At 50.8% G+C, this 22,942-nt stretch overlaps 2 protein-coding genes across 2 annotated transcripts; one reads left to right on the forward strand and one right to left on the reverse strand.

Annotated features, from left to right (window-relative positions):
- The first annotated feature begins 1,743 nt into the window (after positions 1 to 1,743).
- Positions 1,744 to 13,275, forward strand: Armc7 (armadillo repeat containing 7). The gene is made up of 3 exons (XM_051180373.1): positions 1,744 to 1,962; positions 2,054 to 2,197; positions 11,962 to 13,275. Exons 1-3 carry the CDS (start codon positions 1,872 to 1,874, stop codon positions 12,321 to 12,323), a joined length of 597 nt encoding a protein of 198 aa, XP_051036330.1. The 5' UTR covers positions 1,744 to 1,871; the 3' UTR covers positions 12,324 to 13,275.
- A 528-nt stretch (positions 13,276 to 13,803) lies between these two features.
- Nt5c (5', 3'-nucleotidase, cytosolic) lies at positions 13,804 to 15,204 on the reverse strand. Its single transcript, XM_051180362.1, has 5 exons — positions 14,998 to 15,204; positions 14,631 to 14,731; positions 14,497 to 14,557; positions 14,196 to 14,310; positions 13,804 to 14,088 (listed from the first exon to the last, which is right to left on the reverse strand). Exons 1-5 carry the CDS (start codon positions 15,175 to 15,177, stop codon positions 13,943 to 13,945), a joined length of 603 nt encoding a protein of 200 aa, XP_051036319.1. The 5' UTR covers positions 15,178 to 15,204; the 3' UTR covers positions 13,804 to 13,942.
- Between the last annotated feature and the right edge of the window lie 7,738 nt (positions 15,205 to 22,942).

The following is a 22,942-nucleotide window of genomic DNA, read 5'->3' on the forward strand; positions in this document are numbered from 1 at the left end:
TCAGGAGGTGGAGGCAGGAGGATGACAAGTTCAAGACATTCTTGGCTACATAGTAAGTTCAAAAGAAATCTCTGGGCAAAATCCCTTTAACAAATATTTATTGAGCATCTACTGTATTCCAGGAACCAAGCAGAGGGCCTAAGTGTTGTTCCTTTGTTACAGTTATAGTGATAAAAGCTGGAGAAGGGGGTGGAGTGGTCCCGCATGGGGGTCTCAAGGTAAGGGACCACGTGGGAGAGCATAGCAGGTTCCATAGCGGGTGAGGATGACCGAGGCCAAGGGAATAAATAACACGCCAGGCAGACAGAGCTTAAATGAGGAGTTTATTTAGAAAGGGGAGTGAGGGGGAAGGGAAGAGACATAGAGGCACCGGGAATAGAAGAGAACTGGAAGGCTAAAGAGTGTGAAAAAGAGAGAGGGTAAGTGGGCAGGGTCTGACTTTTAAAGGGTCCTTTGCACCTGCCTGCAGACTAGTAGTCATGGAACTCTGGGCTGACCAGAGTACTGCCTGAGTGCATTCTGCCAGGTGACAGGAGTAGGCCAACGTAAGGCCTGAATCCTTACACTAAGTCCATGTCACTCTGCCCTTGGCACAAAACCAGAGGCTGAGGCTTCTTTCCCAGAGGGAGCACCCTGAAAATCTGGGAGACTTGAATGACGTTTGAAATTCCAGAACCCACACTTTGCTGATCCCCTCAAAATCTAGAGATGGTTCAAAGGAGTTCCTGGCCACAAAACAAACAAAAACACCTGGAGCTTGGTTCCATGTTGTCCCCAAGCCCCAGGCTCCTGGTCTTTGACTCTCTTTCTAGTCAGAGGCCAAAGAGACCCGTCACCATCTTGAGCTGAGATGTACTTCCCCAGGCTAGACAGGCTCCTCACAAAACACATAGGGCCCAGAGTTCTCTCGGAGCAGCCTGTGTACTCAAGCACCCAGACTAAGGTCAAAACTCTCGTCCCAGGATGGCACTGGGCAGGGATTAACCACAGACTTGAACCCCAGAGGTGGGAGCCAGGGAAAGGTAAAGTACATACGCCATTCTGCTATAATTCAGGACCCTGGTACCAAACACAGAGCTAAGTACCTGACCCTTGAGCCTTGCCCTAAAAGACCTCACTGCCTGCATCCTCCACCTCCATGACGACAGCATCCCTTCCTGATGCGCCTTGGGACCCTTAGATCCTGTTTTGGGTTTGGGGAATGTTTTGTTTTGTAGTCAGGGTCTTGCCATGTAGCCCTGGCTTGCCTTGAGCTCTGTTCTCCAACTCACAGCGGTCCTCCTGCCTCTTCCTCCAAATGCTGGGATTAAAGTACCACCTAGATGCCTAGATGACCGCAAGGCCCGTCTGTCCATCGGTCCCATCCACCTTTCCCTCCCTCCCTTTCCCCTCTTTCTGGCTTCCCTTCCCTCCTCCCTCTACAAATCCCCGCGGCTGCGCAGCTGACGCCCAAAGCCAGGAGCCAGAGAATCGGCGCGGGAAACCCAGGAGGCGCTCAGTAGCCACGCCCAGCCCCGTCCTGGCCCTGCCCCTTCCGCTCCCTGGGGCGGGGCTAGAGCGATTTCCGCCCGAGCCCGGAAACGGCGGGGAGAGCGCGGAGAGGGGCGTGTCTCCGGTTCCAAATCGCCGTGGCTTGTCACCCGGGTTGAATTCGGTTTTCAAACCCGGCTCTGACAGGATCTGAGACCCTCACCGACCCCCATAGCCCATTTCCGGCTGCCACTCGCTGCAGGCTCGGAACCCAGGGCCGGGCCGGCTTCGGCTGCCGCTTGTCGCCCCCGAGCACAGATCAGGGTCCAGGCGAAGGCTTCGCGCGGCCTTGTGGCCTCGTCCTTCCCACCCATCCTCCCGGCCCCTTCGCCGCTTCAGCCATGGCACAGAAACCCAAGATAGACCCCCACGTCGGGCGGCTCGGGTACCTGCAGGCGCTGGTCACTGAGTTCCAGGAGACCGAGAGCCAAGGTGAGAGGTGCGGGGTGGGCGCGAGGGACCGGGCAGGGCCCCGACGGCAGCAGCCGCACGGGCCCGACCCCAGCCCCGCTTCCCATTGCAGACGCCAAGGAACAAGTCCTCGCCAACCTTGCCAATTTCGCCTATGACCCGGGCAACTACCATTATCTGCGGCAACTGCAAGTCCTGGACTTATTCCTCGATTCGCTGTCGGAAGAGAATGAAACTCTAGTGAAGTTTGCCATTGGTAAGGGTTAGACCGGCCCCCAGGTATGGACTAAAGTGACATCAGAGATTTAGAAGTGAGTCCATAAGCCAGGCGTGATGGCACCCGCCGCCTGTAAACCCAGCATTATGGGAGGCTGAGACTGGAGGATTGCCACTACTTGGAGACCAGCCTGGGATACAGAATAAGACACTGTCACAAAACGAAACCAGTCTTTAGGATAGGAATCTCATCTGCCAGGGCAGAATTCCCATCTCCTCCTCCATACGTTGTCGGGGTCACAGCTAGTCTGAAACAGGTCTGGAAGTCACTGCCAGATCTTCGCGTCTTTCCTTCTTAGAAAAGAGAGAATAATCAAAGAAATGAGTCGAAATTGCTTTGATAGAAGTTTGGAGCTTGCTCTTATATCAAGAGACGAAATGGTGACTTGGAATTTATAGCTTAGGATTCCTGGGTTAGATGATTGTAAGACTGTTTAAATTACTCACTCACTGTGTGTGTGTGTGTGTGTGTGTGTGGGTATATGTACCTAGGTGTATGCTTGATTGAAGGTAAGAAGACAGTGGCTCACACCTTTACCTCCAGCCCTCAGGAAGCAGAGGCAGGCTGATTTCTGTTCAGTTCCAGGCCAGCCTGGTCTATAGAGCGAGTTTCAGGACAGCCAGGGTTGTTGTATAGTCTTGAAAAACCAAAATAAGTAAATAAATAAGGAATAACTTCAGGGCTGGAATGTGGCTAGTGATGGAGTTACCTGTATTATGTTGCATGTACCCACATGCCTGAAGCTCTGTAGATCAATCCTCAGCATTGGAAGAAGGTAATTCCAAAATTGTTTCATATTTAATTATGTACATTTCTCTAACAATACTCTAAAGAACATTTTTTGTATGTGTGTGTGGATAAGTTCAGGGCATGTGCCCTGTTAAAGGACAATTTTGTTGTTATCTTTTTGAGACAAGGTCTCACTATGTAGCCCTGGCTGGCCTGAAACTCGTCTGCCTCACAGATGCTGGGATTAAAGGCATGAACTGCCATCTCTGACTTTCAGAGGACAAGCTGTAGCATCCGTTCCTCTAGTATGTGAGTCCTCTAGTCAGGAGCTCGTCAAGAGTCTTACAGGCCTAAAAGGACACTGTTTGTTACAAGTGGTTTGTATAAACTAAGGTCCAGTTTGGGACCTATACATTTTGTCTAACTTAGAGGAGGCTGGGGAATAGCTTAGTCCATAGAGTGTGTGGGTGGCCCATGCTTGTGATCCCAGCTCTCAGGAGATGGAGACAGGTGGATGAGGAGCTCTAGAGCCTCTCCAGCCACACAGCAAGTCCAAGCCTGAGCCGCCCAAGAATACAAAGTTCCCAGATGGCAACACCCACTTTTTCCTGCTCTCAAACCCCCCCCCCCCCAATTGTATGGTATGTTTGCTATAAGCCAGTACCTGTGCATCATCATTAACCAGAGACTTTATATTGGTCAAAGGTCCTCCAGTTTTTTCGTAATGCCCCTTTTCTGGCCCAAGACCCCACATGACACACATGACGAGATCATCATGTCTCATTTGGGGCTGGGGTTGTGGTAGTGTTTTCTGAAACAGGGTCTCACTACATAGTTCTGGCTGGCCTGGAGCTCCCTATGTAGATCAGCCTGCCTCTGCCTACCGAGTGCTGGGGTTAAAGACTTGTGCCACCATGCCCAGCCTGATGTTTCTCTTCTGTTCTGATGTGAAAGGGAGGTGTTTTACCACATGTCAGGAGCATTTGGGGCTCGTGTGTTGTAGCTCTGCTTATGCTAACCTTTGTGATCTGACTGAGGACATGTTTGCCAGATGTCTTTATTGTGAAACCACCAACCACCTTTCCATAGTGCACTCTTGGGAAGGAGTTACTGCGTAAATTATTTTAAATCTCTTTTTAAAGCTTTTTAAAATTTTTCCTTTACATTTATTTTGTGTCTGTGTGTCTGTCTGTGTCTGTGTATCTGTGTCTGTGTCAGGTTGGGGATGTGGAAGTCCAGGGACAACAGGCAGGAGTCACTTCTCTCCTTCCACCGTGTGAGGTCAAAGGATGACACTCAGGTTGTCAGGCCTGGCAGCAGTGCCCTTAAATCTCTTTTAACCCTTAGGTTTGGGGATTCTTTGTCAGGAGAGATGTAAACAATATCTGTGCCTTCTCTGTAGGGTACCAACAGCAACCAAGTTAGATCCCACCAAAGTACAACTTGGGCAGCCACTGATTTTTATTGGACTTGAAGAATGGGGTGACCCTTTAGCAGCTGTACCAACAAAAGGCCTTGCCCCAGCATAGGGGCGACTTCCCCATAGATGGAGGCCCTGCTCCCTCAGTAAACTGTAGCATCTCCAAGGCCACAGCAGTTAGGGCACAGGCACATACAGCAACTGAGAGGCACAGGAGAGAACCCTGGGACCTTGAGTGAGGGTCTAATGATGCTCTCTCCTTCTCTGGTGCTCTCTCTCTCCCCTCCCTTTCTGAGGGAGCATCAGTAGTCAGAAGTCACAGTGGGCATTCTCTTGTGGACAGTCACAGTTGCACGAAAATGACAGCTCTAGGCCACGTGTGTTTAATCTCAGCTCCCAGGACAAACAGGAAAAAACAATGACAGCATGCCTCACGTTTGGAGGGTAGCGATGACAGTTCCTTAAGATGTTCTTCCTATAGCGCCGATGGTTGAATGGTCTACACCATGTGTATGGATGTCCCACCTTCTTGTGTATCATTTAGTGTGGGCCTCCTTAACCTTTTCTCTCTCAGAAGCCTTATTTGCCTGAGGAAAAAAATTTAGAGGGATGGGTACAATTCAAGACAGGGTTTCTCTGTGTATCCCTGGCTGTCCTGGAACTCACTCTGTAGACCAAGCTGGCCTCAGACTCAGAGATCTGCCTGCCTCTGCCTCCCGAGTGCTGGGATTAAAGGCTTGAGCCACTACTGCCTAAGCTGAGAAATTTTTACTTACATATATAGCTATATAAAATAAGTACACAAAACAAATATTACTATAACAGATCATAAAGACATATAGTTCTGGTATTGGGGGGGTGGAGGTAAGAGAATCACAAATGTAGGGTGAATTTTTTTCAGCTAAAAACTTTGAGGCTACATGAGACACCCTGTTCAAGGGGGTGGGGGAAATCCTTGGTGAACATATAATTTTACTGTTTATTAAAGACAATATTTGTATACTAATAAGAAGGATTGTTTGTTTATTTTTTCACATAATCAAACCTGGGTGAATGTTTGATACTGTGTGACATAGAATATCCTTGGTGTTCGTCAGAGTTTTAATGGTGTTGATTTTATGAGGTCAGTGCAGAGAACACTGATTTATAGAAATATATAGTGACACATGGTAGGTGTATGTTTAGGGCTGGGATTAAAGCTGTGCTTAGCATACCCAGCTGGCCTGCTGTGTCAGGGCCTGCATATTCAGTTACATAACGTCATGTGTGGTTGTGACTTACAGTATAAGAAGCAGTGACTTAAATCGGGCAGTGGTGGTGCACGCCTTAAACCCCCACTCCACATGCAGGCGGTTCTCTGTGAGTTCCAAGTGGGTCTGCTCTACAGAGAGAATTCCAGTTCCAGGACAGCCAGGGCTACACAGAGGAACTTGGAAGGAAAAAAAGGGAAAAAGAAGGAGCAGTAATTTAGCTCGTCCTTCTGTCTCCTTTATTTCCTGTAACCTAAGAATTGGATTGAATAGCCTTACAGCCCAGTGACACTTTTTATCCCTGAATACATTGTGGTGTGATTTGGATTCTTTTGTCTTTTGTTTGTTTGTTTGGTTGGTTTTGTGTTTTTTGTTTTTCGAGGTAGGGCTTCTCTGTGGTTTTTGGAGACTGTCCTAGAAATAGCTCTTAGATCAGGCTGGTCTCCCTCTGCCTCCCAAGTGCTGGGATTAAAGGCGTGCGCCACCACCACCTGACTGTGTCTTTAGAGACACCCAGTTCTTATGTTTGCAGTCCGCAGAACGGGAATACAGACCCTCTCTCTGTGTCTTCTCTGAAGGAGCACCAGGACACACAGAAATCCAAGCTGCGCTCACCCTCCACGAGCAGCTGCTCCACTAAGTGTGGGGCTGAGGGAATCCACCCTAGGAGTCCGGACCCAAAAGAGGCCCATGCAGCCGGAGGCACAAGTCTGGGGCAATGGTGGGGCCCTAGGTGGGACCCCGGGCTTTTCAGGGCCCTCCTCTGGGGTATGGCTGGGCTATGGCGGGGCCCCCGTTGCCTGGGTCTTACTGGTTCACACCTATCTCTGTTCTAAGAAGAATGTTATACTAGATAGTCTAAAAATTGTCCCCAGACCGGAAAGGAGGAGGATTGGGAGTTCAAGGTCAGCCTCAACCTATATAGTGAGTGTAAGGCATAAGGCAAGCCTGGGTTTACAAGACTCTGTCTCAAAACCCTCTCTAAGCTTGTACACACATTATTCCCAGCGCTCAGGAGACAGAAGCCAGCTAGGGTCTGTATAGTGAGGCTTTGGTTTAAAAAACAAGAAACCCTACATACAACTAAATGCTGGTCTTTAGATGTGTTCCCAAGTACCTCCATTTGTGACTACTGTTGGAGACAGTTGGCCATGCCTCCTCTGGGAACCACAGATCTCTACAATAGGCTGCTGACCCCAGTGAAAATGACCCAATCACAGTGCAGACACTCCCCCAGGTCCCAGTGTCTCCTCAGCTCCTCACCCCCACCCCCGCTCCGGGCCAGGAGGCAGAGTCCCCAGAGCAGGGTGCCTGAGATCCTCTATGGAGGCTCCGTGGGAGATGGGCTGGGCCTGGTTCTGCTCTCTGGGTAGCTTCCCTGAGTAGATGGCTGTGTGCTGTCCTTCCTGCAGGGTTAACTCTGGTGCAAGAGCATCTCTGCTACACATGATGGTGCCCAAGGTCAGGGTCACATTTAACCAGAGAGACTAAACCACAGGGCAGTTGCTCTAGTCACACAAAGGCTGTCCATGGCTGCTGGTGGTGGTGGTGGCGGCGGCGTCAGTTGTCAAAAGCACACATCTTTAATCCCAGCACTCAGGAGGCAGGCAGGCAGCTCTCTTGAGTTCCAGACCAGCCTGGGCTACAGAGTGAGTTCCAGAACAGCCAAGAATAGGCAGAATGCAGGGTGTTGGTGGTGCACACCTTTGATCCCAGTACTCAGGAGGCAGAGGCAGGCAGACCTCTGTGAGTTGGAGGCCAGCTTGGTCTACAGAGTGAGTTCCAGGACAGGCTCCAAAGCTACACAGAGAAACCCTGTCTGGCAAAACCAAAACAAACAAACAAAAAAAAGGCAGAGAAACCCTGTCTTGCCACCCCAGCCCCCCACCCCCTCTGAGAATTCAGGTTAAATTGACTTCCTATATATTGCAATACATATGGATGCCACCAGGGGGTAGTAGTGTTCAAAGATGGTCTCCACAGCTTTGGAAAGCAACAATGTATTTCTCTTGGTTTAATTAGATGTCTTGGGCATTTGAAGGCGTTGTCTTTTTCAAGTAAAACACAAGAGGGGTACAGTGGCTTATATGAACAGCCCCAACTACTTGAGTCCTGGGCCAGAGGATCTCTTGAGCCCTCTAGTTGGAGACCAAGCAGGCTTGTTCTAGACATAGGCAATTATATGTGTGTGTTATTCATGGGACACATAACTGGTCAACACGGTACAGGATTTATAGAATTCAAGAGTGAGATCCTAACACGGTAATGCACAATTATAATCCCAGCACTGAGAGACAAAGGCAGGAAGATCTCCAGAAGTGCAAGGCTAGGCTTGTCTTCATGGAGAGCTCCAGGGCTACATAGGATGCCTTGTCATGGGCATGTATATACACATGAAAGTGTATTGCTTTTTCTTTCCTTTTTTTCTTTGTGTTTGTTGCTTTGTTTGTTTGTTTTTAGGTAGCGTCTCGCTATGTAGTACTAGCAGGCCTGGAACACTATGTAGACTAGGCTAGCCTCAGACTCAGAGAGATGCCTGCCTCTTCTTCCCAGGTGTTGAGATTAAGGGTGTGTGCCACCAGGCCGCCCTACTTTCTGTGGTTGATACTCTGCTGGGGTGTGGGTCCAAGGCCTCCTGTGTGCTTGCCAGGCAATCCGCTCCATTTCATGTGTAATTTTTGTATAATCTATGCAAGAGGTAGCCTGTATCGATGCATGGGTGTGTGTTATTGTTTGAGGCATGGTCATACTCAGTAACCAGGATAGCTTGCACCTCACTGTGTAGTCCAGGCTGTCCTTGAACTTGGGCAACATCATGCCTCAGCCTCCCAAGTACTGGAATTATAGTGTGAGCCACCACACCCTACTTTAGAGATTTTTAAATATAGTTATGTACCTTGGTGTATATTCTTGACCTGCAATAGAACTTGCCAGTCTGGCCAATATAGTGAACAAAAAGCAATACCATATACCAAAAGTGGTGATACACACCTGTAGTTCTAGCACTTAGGTAGAGGCTAGAGGATGATGCATTCAAGAGCAGCCTAGGCTACATAGTGACACCCTATGTATTTAAAAAAAGAAGGAAAATAATATTAGAGAAGCCTCACCCCATGTCTGTCCTTACAGCCAACCAGTTTCTGTGTTGTTCACGCAGAATGTTACATGGATGTGAGCGTACACATGCATGTATATTTTTCTTTCAGTCACAGATGATGACTTAGCATTTTCAAGGTGCTGATGTAAAACCTAAGAACAGATTAGGTTCTTAAAGTTAATTGCATTATTATTGTATGTGATGTGTGAGGGATGTGCATACATACGGGGGTCAGAGGGCAGTCTTAGGAGTCCTTTCCTCCTGCTCGTGTGTGTGTGTGTGTGTGTGTGTGTGTGTGTGTGTGTGTGCGCGCGCGCCCACACACCTGTGGGCAGTCTTGGGTCAGCAGGCAGGCTCAGGTACCTCTGTCTGCACTTCCCTTGCCTGGGTTACATTTTTGTCCCAGCTGCCCATGGGCTCCTGAGCTCAAGTGACCCTCCTTCCTCAGCTGCCCTAGTAGCTAGGACTGTGAGGGCTTGCCACCTCATCCTGCTCTGAGGAAGACTTCGACCACAGACTAAGTCAGCCTTGTGCCCTGGTGTGGACTAGCCCTTAAGTTGAGGTAACATCTTGGACCTCCTCCAGGAGAGCTCTCCCAGTAGCAGGTGCCCAGTGTCTCCTCTTAGACCTCAGGAAAATCCCTGTAAGAGCCTTCCCAGCACCAGTGCCAACCCCGTGACCCCAGCTCACCTGCTCTCCAAGTCCAGCTCTCATAAAGTTACAGTGGAGTTAGTTCCTCTCCTGCCTCTCAGGGTTTCTATGGTTACTGGGTCCAGCACAGCCTTTGCCTCTTGCCTCCAGCTGTTTCCCCTCTCCCCCGTTCTTTGTCCAAAGCAAATTCTTCAACTAGTCCGGACTCGCTTTTCTCTCCTTTTTTTTTTGGTGGTGCTGGGAATAAACCAGGAGCCTAGGCAAGCACTCCTCTGTCAAGCCACGCCCCAGCCTGCCCTTTTCATTTTTGTAATTATCTTGTAAATGCAGTGTGATGAGTGTACAGTAAAATGCACGTAAGTGGCAGTTTAATCAATCCTTAAGTTTATTAAGGTATGTGTCCCTACATGCAACAGCTCCTCTGTCAAGATGTACCCCACACAGGTACAACTCTGACCTCTGTCCCCATGTGAGTTCCATCCTAAATCTGGTTTCTTTTTAAAAAAAAAAAAAAAAAATGTAGAGGGTTGTAAGGAAGCATGGTAGCACAGGACGTTAATGCCAGTACTTGGGAGGCAAAGGCAAAGTATCTCTGTGAGTTCAATGCCAGCCTGGTCTACATAGCAAGTTCCAGACCAGCCAGAGCTATTCTGTGAGATTCTGTCACACACACACACACACACACACATACACACACACACACACACACACACACACACACACACACTCCTATCTCTGCACTACTCTAAAGAGATTACAGACCACACGATCATATCTGACTTTTTATGTGGGTGCTAGGGATCAAACTCAGGTCCCCATCTTGCATGCCAACCCCCAAATTTATATTTTTTTATTTTGTTTAAGAGGTGGGGGTAGGTCCCTGTGGGCAGGTAGAAAGGGCCATGGTAATCCAGTAATAAGGGGCTGCAGTGGAGTGGAGTGCTTTTGAGCTACTTCCCGAGAGTGCTGGGAACTGCACCCAGGTCTTCTTGTCTTTGGCAAGAGCAGCATGTGGCCTTAACTGCTGAGCCTTCTCCCCAGTCCTTGGGGGGAGGGTGTTGTTGGTTTATTTTAATTTATTTTTATTTTATGTGCATTGGTATTTTGCCTGCATCTGTATCTGGAACTGGAGTTATAAACAGTTATGAGTGGCCATGTGGGTGCTGGGAATTGAACCTGGGTCCTCTGGAAGAACAGTCAATGCTCTTAACTGCTCTGTCCAGCCCACAGTTTGGAGAGGGGAAGCCCAGGCAGAGCTGGCCTTCAGTTTTTGCTTCTACCTTTTTTGAGGGGTTAGGTTGAGACAGGGTTTTTCTTTGTTGTCTTGGCTGTCCTGGAACTTGCTCTGTAAGCAGGCTGGCCCCGAACTCACAGAAATCCACCTGGATTAAAGGCGTGTCACACTACCTCCTGGCCAGTCCTTTATGTTTTCTTGTTTGTTTTTATTTTTTGTTTGTTGGTTTTTTGAGACAGGGTTTCTCAGTGTAACAGCCCCTAGCTGTCCTGGAACTCACTCTGTAGACACGGCTGACCCCTGGATTCAGCTTTTAATAGGGGGTGGGGCTGTCTGTTTGAGACAGGGCTTCTCTGTGTATCCCTCTCTCTGTAGCTAACCTGGAACTCAGAGTGCTGGGATTAAAGGCGTTCCACTACTGCCCTTCTTAGCTCTTCACAGCAGGCAGCTTAGGGACGTGGCTGGGGCAGGGGCTCTGGTGGCCCCGTCTGGTACCATCATGGTGTCCCAGCCCAGTCTTCTTGTCTCAAACTCTCAGCCCTTCCCCTGGACCTTCACCCTACTCTTCATCCTCGAAAGATGCTGCCAGCTAGGCCGAGGGGCCTAGAGCTGATGGCCGGAAGCTGAGTCAGTGAGTACAGGAAGTCAGCTTCCAGCAACCAGGAGCCAGAGCTCAGCGAAGAGCTCCTCTAGAAAAGGTAGCATCGGTCCCAAAGACCAAGAGGTCATTAAGTTGAGGGTACCTAACTTGAGGGTGGAAGACGGGGGTTTTGGTCATCTACGTGTGCAAACACAGGTGTTTGGTTTATGTTCGTGTCTTGCCTGCGTGGCCATGCACTGCATGCATGCCTGGTACCCACAGACAAGAGGACATTGAGCCCCTGAAGTCACAGTGGTTGTGAGCCACCACGTGGGTGCTGGGAACTGAACACAACCTCTGGGAAAGCAATAATCACTCTGAGCCTCTGAGCCATCTCCTACAGTTTTTCTTTTTTAAACTTATTTATTTATTTATTTATTTGCATGCTGATAGTAGCCTCCCTCCTTCCTCTCCTCCCAGTCCCTCCCAGCTCTTGACAGTTTTTTTAATCCAGAATCACTGGTCTCTCACTGTGAACTTTCCTTCCGCCTAGAATTCTAGGAGTGAGGTACAGTGTTGTGTGTACTTTACTTGAAGGATAGTGGTGGCAGGCTGGACTCCCTGAAGCCTGGAGAAAAGACTGGGTTTTGGTGGCCTTGCAGTCCTTGTCCATGGCACTTTCCCAGGCCTGGGCACTCCCCCAGGACTCACTAGCTAGAGAGAAGCTGGGAGGAGAGGACGCCCGGACCACAGCACCCAGACTCATCTTTGCCTTTCTCCAGGCGGCCTCTGCAACCTCTGCCCAGACAGGGCCAACAAGGAGCACATCCTACAGGCCGGAGGCGTCCCTCTCATCACCAACTGTCTGTGCAGTCCCAACGAGGAGACGGTGTTATCTGCTGTCACCACACTCATGTACTTGAGCTCGCCCGGCACTGGCTCCCACCCGGAGCTCACCTCCTTGCCAGTGATCCAGTGCATGCTGCGCTTTTCACTGTCAGCCAACGCAAGGCTCAGGAATCTGGCCCACATCTTCCTAGAGGACTTCTGCTCCCCGAGCCAGGTGGCTGAGGCCCGAAGCCAGCAGGCCCATTCTGCCCTGGGTATCCCACTGCCAAAGACCGAGGCCCCACAGCAGCCCTGACCCCAGGAGACCCCGAGACCCCGCCACTTTCTGCCTGAGACCAGTGCTGGCTAATAACAGCTCCTTGAGCCTATCCTGCCCAAGTGGTACCTGTTAGGCTGTGTGCAAGGTACGGTCCCCGCATGTGGCCGTCGTTTACAGCTAGGAATGAAGAAGCCAGACTTGATGCTTCGAGGAGAAAACCAAAGCTAGTGTAGCTTTCATGGACTAGTGCTCCCAACAGACTACAGGCAGAAGACCGCCTCTGGTGCCCCCAGTGCCCAGCTGACACCCTCTGTAAACAAGTTTTGCATAGGGTGTACTCAAGAGCAGCTGCTAGAACGAAGACTCAGAGAGTGGCCAGTAACATGGTATCCAGAGGAATGCTAACTGCTAGAGATTGGCCAGCCTCATTAGCTGGGAAGGTGCTTCGGGGTAACTCCTCCAGTCCTGAGGCTGGGCATTTGGGCACAGCAGACATTGACTTGGACAGCTCTGCAGCCCAGGAACAACTGTCCACACAACCCAGCCCCCTGCTAGGCATCCTGTGAGCAATGCCAAGATGAAGTCTGCCCTTGGGTGTCACGCCTCAAAGGCTATTAGCCAGATGGCCATCAGGCATTAGGAGCAAGGGCCCCTGGGAGTTACGAGCAGAACAGACAGAGGTGCACACCTTGTCCCTTTGAGGCCCTACATAGGACCCTGGGACACAGACAGCGACTTTTGATCCCCTTGTGACCAGGCTGCAGTACCAGCTGCTACCTGTGGCATCCCTGTCCTTCAGAAATGTTGCTCTGCCCCCTTCTGCCTATCACCAGATCCTCTGACCGCAGGATACAAACCCTTCTTGACTATTCAGATCTGCTTCCTGCTCTTCTCCCAGGAGCCATCAGCCTCCAAACCTGTTAGGGCTGTGATGCAGATCTTCAATAAAGACACCCAGAAAGGGCTGGAGAGATGGCTCAGAGGTTAAGGGCGTTGACTGCCCTTCCAAAGGTCCTGAGTTCAATTCCCAGCCACCACATGGTAGCTCACAACCATCTGTAATGAGATCTGGTGCCCTCTTCTGGCCTGCAGGTGTACATGCAAATAGAACATAATCAATAGGTTAATCTTAAAAAAGAGCACAGTGGCGTAAACCTGTAGTCTACCACTTGGGCAGAGGCTATGGGGTTAGATCCTGTCACAGAAGGAAGAAACAGGGTCCCACTAATGTCTGAAGGACAGCCAGCCCCTTGCCTGGCAGCTCCCTCTCCTATGCCAGTGGGAAGGAAAAACCGAAACTAAGGGGGTGGTGAAGAGAGGGCGGACCTGGTGAGAAGCTGGGGTTCAGGAAAAGTGGGGTCCTGACCCCAGCACTGTCCCCTGTCCCCCTTAGATGAGCAACTAAAACTGTTGGAGGAAGGAGAGCCTAGGGAAGTGGATGAGGGCAGGAAGAGGCTTTGTTGGAGTCACAGTTCTCTACCCTCCCCCAGGGCACCCTTTTCAAAGAACCAAAGCCTTGCTTTTAGCTATTTTTATTAAAGTCCTCCTGAGTTCCCACTGTATTTCTGTGCCAGCCCCGCTCCTCCTGTGTGTAGCCATCTTGGGGAAGGGCCATATGGCGGAGTCTGCTACAGTGGCCCCTGCCTCAGGGTCTTTCACAGGCCGGCTCGCTTGCTGTCTATAATCCCCCTCCAGTTGTCACTCCAGGAAAGCAGCCGCCTCCTGGTGGGGGGCAGGGCCAGGTGCTGATTGTGGTAGCAGGTGAACAAGATGTGCTCCCAGCTTGGGGTCTCCTCCAGGCCTGGGGCAGAAAAGGCACCGCCTGCGTCTGTAATCTGGTTATTGTTACCCCTCTACCCAATCCCACAGGCCAGGTGCCTGGAGGTTGTCAAGGTTAACTGGCCTAACCTTGAATGGTGTCTTTGTCATCAATGAGCAGGTCTCCCATGACCACTGTCTTGTCCCTAGTCAGGATAATCCGCTCCACAAACTGAGGCCCCAGGTTCTGCTCCACCCAGCGGTACTGAATAGACAGGAAACAAAAGGGGGGGGGGCGGGCTTGCTACGACGCTCTAAATGCAGCGTGAGATGCTGGGTTAATAAGGACCAAGCCTTCAAAAGTGAGGTACGCCATTCCCCCGACCCCCACTTTCTGTGGTTTATTTTTAAAATCTAATTTGGAAAGCTAAATCTGCGCAGGCGCCGGCACCTTCTCGCCCACACAGTGGTCGTACTTCCGCAGTGGGCTGGTGCAGATGAAGACCTCGGTGCTGCAGAGAGAGGGGGGCAGTTAGGCCTGGGGGGCGGGCTGACCTCCCGCCACCTCCTCCTCACCCTCCTTACTCTTCCATGTCGTTCATCTCTCGAAGAGCGTCCACGGCCCCAGGGATGGGCTCCAAGTTTAGAAAGAAGCCTGGAGCTTCATACACACTGGCCAGTTTGTCCTGGAAGAGACAGACCTCGTCCTGCCCCTGCCTTACAGCAGGGGGAGCCCCAGAGAGGACCCACAATAAGCAGCCCGAGTCCACGCAGGGGGGAAACGCTGGAGGTGGGTGGGTGCTCTCAAGCTTTCTGGGGTGTGTGTGTGTGTCTGTGTCTGTGTGTGTGTGTGTGTGTGCGCGCTGTGGATTCAGAAGCTGGGGTGTCTGGAATAGAACCCCGATGGCCCTGCCCAGAGCGGGGAAGCGGGGTTCCGCGTCCGCCCTCCTACCGCCAGGTCCGGCCGCAGGGCTCGGTACTGCTCGCTGGCGAGGAAGCCGCGGCGCTGCTCCAGCGGCACGTGCGGGTCCCCGGGGAAGCGGCGGCGGAAGCCCTGCAGGAGGCCAGATTCGAAGTCGGCCAGCACGCCGTCCATGTCCACCAGCACGCGCACTGGCCGCCGCGCCGCCATGGCCGCGCCCGGGGTCTCCGCCGGGCAAAGGCAGAGGGTGTCAGTCCCCGGAACGAGCTTCCGGGACGCGGGCAGGGGCGGGGCCCGACCCGGCTCATTTGCATACCGCGGGGTACCCAGCCAGGGTGGCCTGCGCCTTCTCTGCCTCCCCCGTGCCTGTCCAGGCTGGAGATGGGCAGGAGCACACGGGGACCCCGATTCCCAGATCATGAGCGAGGCTCCCAGTTCAAGAAGGGACGACCCCTTATAGACAATTGTGGGCACGAGCCGGGCTCTCTCAAGAGACTGAGTCATAAGCCAGAGTTGGCTTGAAACAGTACCGTTGATTTCAATGTGTCCACTGCTTTATCAGTGCAATCAAAAGCGTGTTTCCTTCCAGAGAAAATGTTAAATGCTGACACACAGACACACTTTGTTGTAGATTTCACAAAGTTCATGGCGACTGTCGCATCGATTTACCAAATATAAACGCAGGTTTGAGTGAGCCCTCTTGCGGGCTGCCCTTCCCTGTTTAACGAGTAAACTCCACCCCACAGAGCGTCTCTGTGTAACAGCCCTGGCTGTCCTGGAACTCACTCCGGAGTACTGGGATTAAAGGAGAGGCCACTATTCCTACAGTTTGATGACTCCCAAACACAGCCTGAAATCTCACTTGAAGAAAGACCAGTTTAAAACAACAAACGAGCCAAGTGTTAATCCCAGCACTCTGAAGGCAGAAGCTTCCATAAAGTCTAAGGTAGCCAAGAGCTTCATAGTGAGGACCCTGTCTCAAAAACAAAGCAGTGAGCCCTTACTTTGTGACTGAGTTTTCACCAAGTCAAGGAACTCACAGGAACTGAGTTAAAACCTTCACCTGAAAGTGTGTCTATCCTGCCCTTTGGGTAACTAATTTTAAAATATTCTTATATCAGGTGGTGTAGTGGTGACTCACTCCTTTGAGTCACCAGCACTCAAGAAGCAACGGCAGGCAGGTCTCTGTGAGTTCGAGGCCAGCCTTGACTGTAGAGCTACACTACTTCAGGTGTTAGTATTCAGCACCTGTACTGGCCTGCCCTTGGGGTTCTGACAGGGTACGTCCTCAGCTGCAGCCACTAAGAGCACCACCTGTGCACATTCACTCTGTTCCCTTTAAAAGGGCCCTGCCCACCTCCCAGCCTTTACTCACCCTCCCTCTGTCTGTTCCCCTTTCTCTCTCTCTCTCTCCCCCTGTCCCCCCCTGCTCCCTCTCTCTACCCCCCCCCCCCGTTCCTGTCACCAGAGGTCAATCTCCCAGCTTCCCTTTCCCCTTTTTATGATTCCTTTTCCTAATTTCAAAACAAAACAAAAAACCCTCTGCTTGAACCCTGTTGCATGGCATCTCCCTCTCCCTCTCTCTCATCACTTTTCTTGAATTACAACATTGGTTCCTTGACCAAGAAGGTTCTCCTGGTGTTTTCTCCTGTCCATAGGCAGTTTTGGGCACACCAGGACCCTGGAACCCAGGTCACATCCAGCAGTCTCGCTTCTCCGGATCCCTGGGTCCTTCCAGCCAAAATCGGCATGATTGGTGAGCCACTCCACCCTGCCCACATTAGGGTATTCCCATGAGTGAGGATTCATCTTACCTCTCGAGCCTTTTGGTTTGGCCTCCTTAAGTCCTGGTATCAGGCAACCACAGCACTCTCGGGCTTTGAGTCCTTGTCCCCACCCTTTGTGTGACGACACACTGGGTGGCCTGTGCCAGTCTGGGACCTTCTGGTCCTTCCTCCCCCGCCCCTTGACTGACAATCACCCAGGCAGCTCATGGCTTTCTTGCTCGCTTGATAAAAGCCATTGCTCTGCTTCACAAACAGGGAATAAGCCTACCAAAACTCCCATTCCCAGCACTTTGATCACTTCACCCTAAGACCCCGCCCACCTGCTTCACCTTCCATAGATCAGCTCTCTTCCACCTGCAACAAATCTGCTTTCTCGTTCTCTGATAGCTTCGCCTTCCATTTAGTGCCAACCATTGCGTCTCTGGTGGGGTTATCACTTGTGACCATCCTCCCTGGATGTGAGGCTTCCTTTCTCGAACACAGTCCTTTTCCTCCCCTTCTGGCTTTCCTTGAAGTCCTGGTACCAGGGGACCGTGTCCCTCTTGGGCTCAGAGTCCTTGGCCCCCACCCTTTGCAGGATGACTCACTGGGTAGTCTGTGCCTGTCTCAAATACAGCCTTCTCTGAATTTCTGGGACGATGGGAATTGCAGATGCTTGGGTCTTCTCTGCCTCACTCATGGGAGTTATGTCATCGTCTATGTCTCCTTGCTCCCATTGGGATGTTTGATGGAGACCCACTGACCATTCTCAATCAGCTATTGTTGCAGGAGTACCAGCTGTTGACCACAGAACTGGAGGCGCAAGCCCACCAAACATGTCCCGGTGATGCTGTGGTGATGGCAAAGGATCAGGTGCTTTAAGCCCTAGGGAGCTGACTTGGATCCACTAAGAATGGCATTTTGCCAGGTCCAGGTGGTGCCTGATGGTTCCACAGAGCCAGGACAGTGAGGTGAAACCGTTAGCTACTCCAGGACATGGCTAGCACCCCATCTTTCCCAGGTCCCCCAAAGACGAGCGACCCCCCAGGTCAGCAGGAAGTAGTCTTTAGAACACCTCACCCTATTCCTGCCTCACCTGCTACCCCTTTCTAATGCCTCACCTTTTTAAAATAAATAAAAAGGGAAGAATGTTAGTATTCTGGTCTGTCCTTAGGGTTTAGACAGGATATGTCCTCAACTACAACCACTAAGAGCACCACCTGTGCTTTCAAAAGGGCCCTGCCCGCCGCCCATCCTCCCCTCTTCCCTCTCTCTTGCTGCTCCTGTCCCTGGAGGCCAGTTTACCCCTCCCTTTCTCCTTTTTATGATCCCTTTCCTTAATAAAAACCCCTCTGCGTGAACCCTGCTGCATGGCATCTTTCTCTCGAACACTGCTTCTCTTAAATTACAAGATGGTCCTGCCATCTTGTAATTACAAGATGAGGAATGACTTGTAAGCTCCCTGCTTTTCCCCTCTGCAGTCAGAGTTTCGGCTGTAACATCAGTGTCTGTGCTTTGGGTAGAGTGGAACTTGCTGCAGGGGAAGCCGGGGCCTCTGTGTGATGTGAGTCTCTCCTCTGAGCTGGCCCTGTCCTCCTCCATCTTCTTGACTGGGTCCGACTGCACGTGTGTGAGGTGGACAGTTTATCGGCAGATGTTTTGGCCAGTGAGAACTCAGGACCATCAGGCCAGGGATGGTCCCCCCACCACCACCATGGGCTGGGCCCTCCGGAATGAATCACTAATTGAGAAAATGCTCTCACCTGTCTCCCCACAGCCTGATCCTATGGAGGCATTTTCTCAGCGGAGGCTCCAGTCTCTCTGATGACTATAAAATCAGACAGCACTGGGTCTGACTGGGAGTTACTGCTGCAAGGGAGGAGTTCTTGCTGACTCCGGTCAAGGGCAGCGTGGAGGAGTCAGCACTTGGCATCACTGAGCCTTGTGCTGGGGTTCATGTCTCCCATGTTTGCAGGTGACCGTCTTGGTGCTTCAGGGCCGGTTGGACGAGGCACGACAGATGCTGTCCAAAGAAGCTGATGCCAACCCCTCTTGTGCAAGCATGTGCCGCATCCTTGGGGATCTGATGAGGACAATGCCCATTCTCAGTGTATGTGGGAGCCGCCTTGCCTGCCCGGTCTTGGAGCTGGGGGTCAGGGATCATGTAGGTCTGGGGTCTTAGCGAGCACCTCACAGCGGGTCTCTCCCACAGCCTGGCAACACTCAGACGCTGACGGAGCTGGAGCTGAAGTGGCAGCACTGGCGTGAGGAATGTGAGCGCCACTTGCAAGACAGCACATTCGCAGCCAGCCCCCGCCTGGAGTCTCTCTGCAAGGTGTGGGCTCAGGCCAGGGCTGGGCACCTCCTTGGGAGCCTGGCATCCAGGCAGCAAGGAGCTGGCTTCACTGTGGAGAGGGCTGTCAAGTCACTTGGCTGCAAAGGAGGGAACTTTCAACTTGTAGTTGAGAGCCATGGCCCCAGATGAGATCAGCAGAGCTCAGGGAATGTCTCTCCTCAGATCATGCTGGGGGATGAGGCCACCTTGTTGGAGCACAAGGAGCTTCTGAGCAACTGGTACCATTTCCTAGTGACCAGGCTGCTGTATTCTAACCCCACAGTGAAACCCATCGACCTGCACTTCTATGCCCAGGTGAGTGAGTGACAGTGTAGGGGACCCTTGGTTCCCTAACTCTTGGTGTGGCCTCCACGGGACTTGGAGGCTCTTTCCTTCAGTCGTCTGTGAAGGAACTCCTCCAGACTGCCCACAGGCAGTCCTGTCCCTCCCCCGCCCCAGCCCCAGTGTCTGCTTCCGTGTTGGAGATAGAGCAGGCTATCACCTGTCCGCAGTCTAGCCTGGACATGTTTCTGGGAGGTGAGAGCAGTCCGGAGCCATTGGATAACATCTTGATGGCAGCCTTTGAGTTCGACATTCACCAAGTGATCAAGGAGTGCAGGTAGGGCACCCTCGTTTTTACTGTGGATTGAGACGGATATAATTCAGCATTAAATGTGCATCAGCCATCAGCTCCATTCCATTCACTACTACATTCCTACTCTTCCACTTTCTGTCCTAGTTTTTTGTTTTGTTTTGTTTTGAAGATTTATTTATTTATTGTGTTTACAACATTCTGCCTCCATGTATTCCTGCATGCTGGAAGAGGGCACCAAATCTCATTATATATGGTTGTGAGGTACCATGTGGTTGCTGGGAATTGAACCCAGGACCTGTGGAAGGGCAGTTATCTTAACCTCTGAGCTCTCTCCAGCCCTAGTTCTTATTTTCTTTGAGACAGGGTTTCTCTGTGTAGTCCTGGCTGTCCTGGAACTGGTTCTGTAGACCAGGCTGGCCTCGGACTCGCAGAGATCCTCCTGCCTCTGCCTCCCGAGTGCTAGGATTAAAGGTGTGGGCCACCACAGCCCTGGTGTCACTGTTTTTTCTTGTACAGTCTCTTAATTTATATGGCTTGTTTTATAGTGGTATGTGCTCTGTGTGTGGTGGTTAATGTGCCTTGTGAAAGCCTGTTTTATTGCCTGAGACATGGACTCATGGAGTCAGAAGCTTGATGTTTCTTCCCGGTTGACTACTGGCTGGCAAGCTCTTGGTTTCTATTGTTGCCTGTTCCTCAGTGCTATGGTGCAGGCACGCACAGCCACACTTGGCTTATTACCAGGATTCAAACTGGGGTCCCTCTTGCTTGCAGAGCAAGTGTTTATTTTTAAAGTTTTATTGTGTAGTGCCTGCATTGTCTGCCTGTCGGCCAGAAGAGGGCACCAGACCTCACTACAGATGGTTGAGAGCCACCAAGTGGTTGCTGGGAATTTGAAGCAGCCACAGGGTTTTGTGCACTCAGGTTTGCCTCAGACTCACTGTCCCTGAAGTTAGCCTTGAACTCCACCTTTCAAGTTCTTGGATTAAATGCATGCACACTGAACCCCACATTTTAAACATGATTTTATTTTGCCCCGTATATGTATGTGCACATGTATGCAGAGGCCAGCAGACTTCAGTTGTGAGCTGCTAAATGGTTGCTAAGAACTGAACCCGGGTCCATAATTGTTCTCTGGTGTCCTCTACCAGTGTGTAGGCAAACATGCACTGCAAACATGACCTCTAAAAAGGAAGAAGCTGAGAAAGATTCCCTGTAAGATTCATGGTAGCAACCCAGGCTAATAGAAAGCCACATCCCTATTTAGAAGGCTAACCTGTTTCAGGACTCAGCTGGGTTTTTCTCTTTGATGAATTTAGCTTTCTCATTTGGGGGTAACTGTTATCTCTCCCCAAAAAATTTCTAAGCTCTTTGTCAGTGTTGCCTTTCCTGAGACAGTTTCTCTGTGGCTTTGGAGCCTGTCCTGGAACTTGCTCTTTATAGACCATGCCTGCCTCTGCTTCCCGAGTGCTGAGATTTAAAGTTCGATGCCACCAATGCCCGGCTAATACTGTCTTATAAAGAAATCTCATTAGTTAAAGGTACTATAATTATTGCTGGGTTCATGCCTGTCAGTTGACATAAGTCTTAATTTTTCTTTTAAAATCAAATCAGAAATCCTTACTCTGTTAGATAGAAATATCTTCCAGGGGCTGGAGAGATGGCTCAGTGGCTAAGTGCACTGACTGCTCTTCCAGAAAATCCAAGTTCAATTCCCAGCACCCACATGGCAGCTCATAAATAGCCATTCTAATATAGTCTTTCCTTTGCATCAGAGTCCCTGTAAGGGACTGCCTAGAGGGTTATATAACCAGAGTTAGTCAAGCTTTGGGCCACAGGATACACATTTCTGTAATTCTTTTCCAAAGCCAATTCTCTTTCAGCTTTATCTGGTAGTTTTCTTGGACTATTTAAGTTCTTATCCCCTTCTAGGGCACTGAACAAATTACTCAGTTCATAAGGTTCTCTCCTAACAGTGGTCTGTAAATTGGAAGTGTCTTCCTAGCAATCTTTGAAGAGTCTACAATCTCTAATTTGTACCTTTTGTGGTCTAATATTTTATAGACCTATTTTATATACTAATAGTCTCCTCTTTGAGAAATTTGTAATCCCCAGAGGCAAAACTCTGACCTCCATAGGCACCTACACGTGTGGCTAAGGGGCTGCAGAGGTTCATATCCTGGGCCTCCTACATCCGCCCTGGGCTGTCCATCCTGGCCAGCTATGGTTGTATATAGCCATACTCCAGCCTGTGGGAGGCTGAAGCAGACTTAATGCCAGCCAGAGCTAGAGTGAGAATGTTTCAAAAGGAAAAAACAAATCAAATCAAACCTGGATTTTCAAGAAAATCCCACTTCCCTTTGGACTTTCAAACCATTGGGCAGGATTGTTTTCTAGGGAAGGACACCCAGACACTGTCAGAAAGCCAGGACCGGGTGCAGTGTCATTGAAAGACAGCATGCCATGAACCCTGGGTGGGTTCCGTCTTCAGCACTGCATAAACTAGGTATACTAGTGCATGCCTATAATACCACACATGAAGGTGGAATCAGGAGTTGAAGACCAGCTTCAGCTACACTGTGAACTGACTCCCTTCCTGTCTTCTTTCCTCCCTCCCCCTTACTGCATGCACACAACACACACACTCTCTCTCTCTCTCTGAGGAAAAAAGACAAAACACGGTGCTTCAAAAGGTGGGTATTGTTTACTTTAGGCAACAGTACAAATTTCAAGGACGAGACTTTTCTTCATGGTCAAGCACCAGTGTCGTGCACATGGCATTGGGTTACCCCATTAGGATCTAGCCCCTTGGGCCTGCCTCCTTGTGTGCTTCACCTTGCAACTCCAGGCAGTTTGACGGTACACCTGAAGCCTTCCTCTCCCCCTCGGGTGGCTCTGCCCAGCAGCTCGCCAGTCACAGTGGCCCTGGCATCCTTCCTTTTGCAGGCAGCGGGGTGAGGTGCGCGTGCTTATCATCCCACATGGCAGAGGAAGGCGCACTTAGCAAAGGACACTGATGGTGGGGGTGACACCAAGGCCGCATCACAGCCGACGTGTATCGTATAGGGGCTGCAGGGCAGCACCTGTGACTGCCATCGTCCCACCACACCAAACCAAATAACAGCATCAAGAACCCTGGTACAAAAGCGTCTCTACCATCAGGAACCAGATCATGTGTTCTTAGAAACAGTCTACTACTCCAGTCTACTACTAGAAAACACTCATGCCATGGCCCACAGACCCAGAAGTCAGACAGAAGGAAAAGGAATAGAGAAAGCTGGG

This window comes from Phodopus roborovskii, unplaced genomic scaffold, assembly GCF_943737965.1.
Source record: "Phodopus roborovskii unplaced genomic scaffold, PHOROB, whole genome shotgun sequence".
NCBI classification, from domain to species: domain Eukaryota; kingdom Metazoa; phylum Chordata; class Mammalia; order Rodentia; family Cricetidae; genus Phodopus; species Phodopus roborovskii.

What these genes read in the sequence shown, in the direction of transcription:
- Nt5c (XM_051180362.1), bottom strand. Translation starts at nt 15,177, where the DNA reads ATGGCGGCGCGGCGGCCAGTGCGCGTGCTGGTGGACATGGACGGCGTG. An exon ending in CCCTGCGGCCGGACCTGGCG is followed by an intron (nt 14,732 to 14,997) that starts GTAGGAGGGCGG and finishes TGTCTCTTCCAG; the next exon opens with GACAAACTGGCCAGTGTGTA. An exon ending in GAGATGAACGACATGGAAGA is followed by an intron (nt 14,558 to 14,630) that starts GTAAGGAGGGTG and finishes CTCTCTCTGCAG; the next exon opens with CACCGAGGTCTTCATCTGCA.
- Armc7 (XM_051180373.1), top strand. Translation starts at nt 1,872, where the DNA reads ATGGCACAGAAACCCAAGATAGACCCCCACGTCGGGCGGCTCGGGTAC. An exon ending in CCAGGAGACCGAGAGCCAAG is followed by an intron (nt 1,963 to 2,053) that starts GTGAGAGGTGCG and finishes TTCCCATTGCAG; the next exon opens with ACGCCAAGGAACAAGTCCTC. An exon ending in TCTAGTGAAGTTTGCCATTG is followed by an intron (nt 2,198 to 11,961) that starts GTAAGGGTTAGA and finishes GCCTTTCTCCAG; the next exon opens with GCGGCCTCTGCAACCTCTGC.